Here is a 693-nt window from a genome sequence, read left to right as displayed (position 1 = left end):
AATAACCCACAAGTAATCCACACGTCTCCAAATGATCATCTTGTGGAGTGAAAATCTGCATTTGTAATGAACAAATCCATCATTAAGATGTTTTTAACTTCAAACAATTGCTGGCTAAAAATGCAAGTAATCTATCCATAATATTGCTTCAAATCTGTTCTGATGACGAAACAAACTCAACTACATCTTGGATGGCCTCAGGGTGAGTAAATTTTGGGTGAACTATTCCTTTAATTATTATGCATTTATGTTATTTATGTGATTTTTAGAGCTCACAGAAATCATGGCTACCTCAAGAAGCTATAAGAGGCTTCTGTATGCCTGGGAAGGCTGGCACAACGCCTCAGGGGTCCCACTCAGATCCCTCTACTCTGAGTTTGTGGAGCTCAGCAACAAGGCATCTCGGATGGACGGTGAGTGAGTAATTATTTTGGATGATTGGAGGGGGGAGAGAGATAAAGAATGAAAGATTTGACGGCCCGTTCTTCTTATCTGTTCTCCTCAGGCTTTAACGATACAGGTGCATACTGGCGGTCCTGGTACGAATCTCCAACCTTTGAGCAAGACCTAGAGAATCTGTTTAAACAGCTGGAACCTCTCTACCAAAACCTGCACGCCTTTGTCCGCCGAAAGCTCTATAACTACTACGGTCCTAAATACATCAACCTCAAGGGTCCCATCCCTGCCCACCTC

At 42.7% G+C, this 693-nt stretch overlaps 1 protein-coding gene across 1 annotated transcript; it reads left to right on the top strand.

Annotated features, from left to right (window-relative positions):
- Window positions 1-282: 282 nt before the first annotated feature.
- On the top strand, window positions 283-684 carry LOC107734059 (angiotensin-converting enzyme-like; the record flags this gene model as incomplete). The annotated part of the gene is made up of 2 exons (XM_016545927.1): window positions 283-413; window positions 506-684. Coding segments are annotated over exons 1-2 (309 nt in total), but the record flags the coding sequence as incomplete, so codon positions are not given.
- Between the last annotated feature and the right edge of the window lie 9 nt (window positions 685-693).

This window comes from Sinocyclocheilus rhinocerous, unplaced genomic scaffold, assembly GCF_001515625.1.
Source record: "Sinocyclocheilus rhinocerous isolate Xijiao unplaced genomic scaffold, SAMN03320098_v1.1 scaffold29992, whole genome shotgun sequence".
Classification (NCBI taxonomy): Eukaryota; Metazoa; Chordata; class Actinopteri; order Cypriniformes; family Cyprinidae; genus Sinocyclocheilus; species Sinocyclocheilus rhinocerous.
This window is presented reverse-complemented; position numbering and strand designations above follow the sequence as displayed.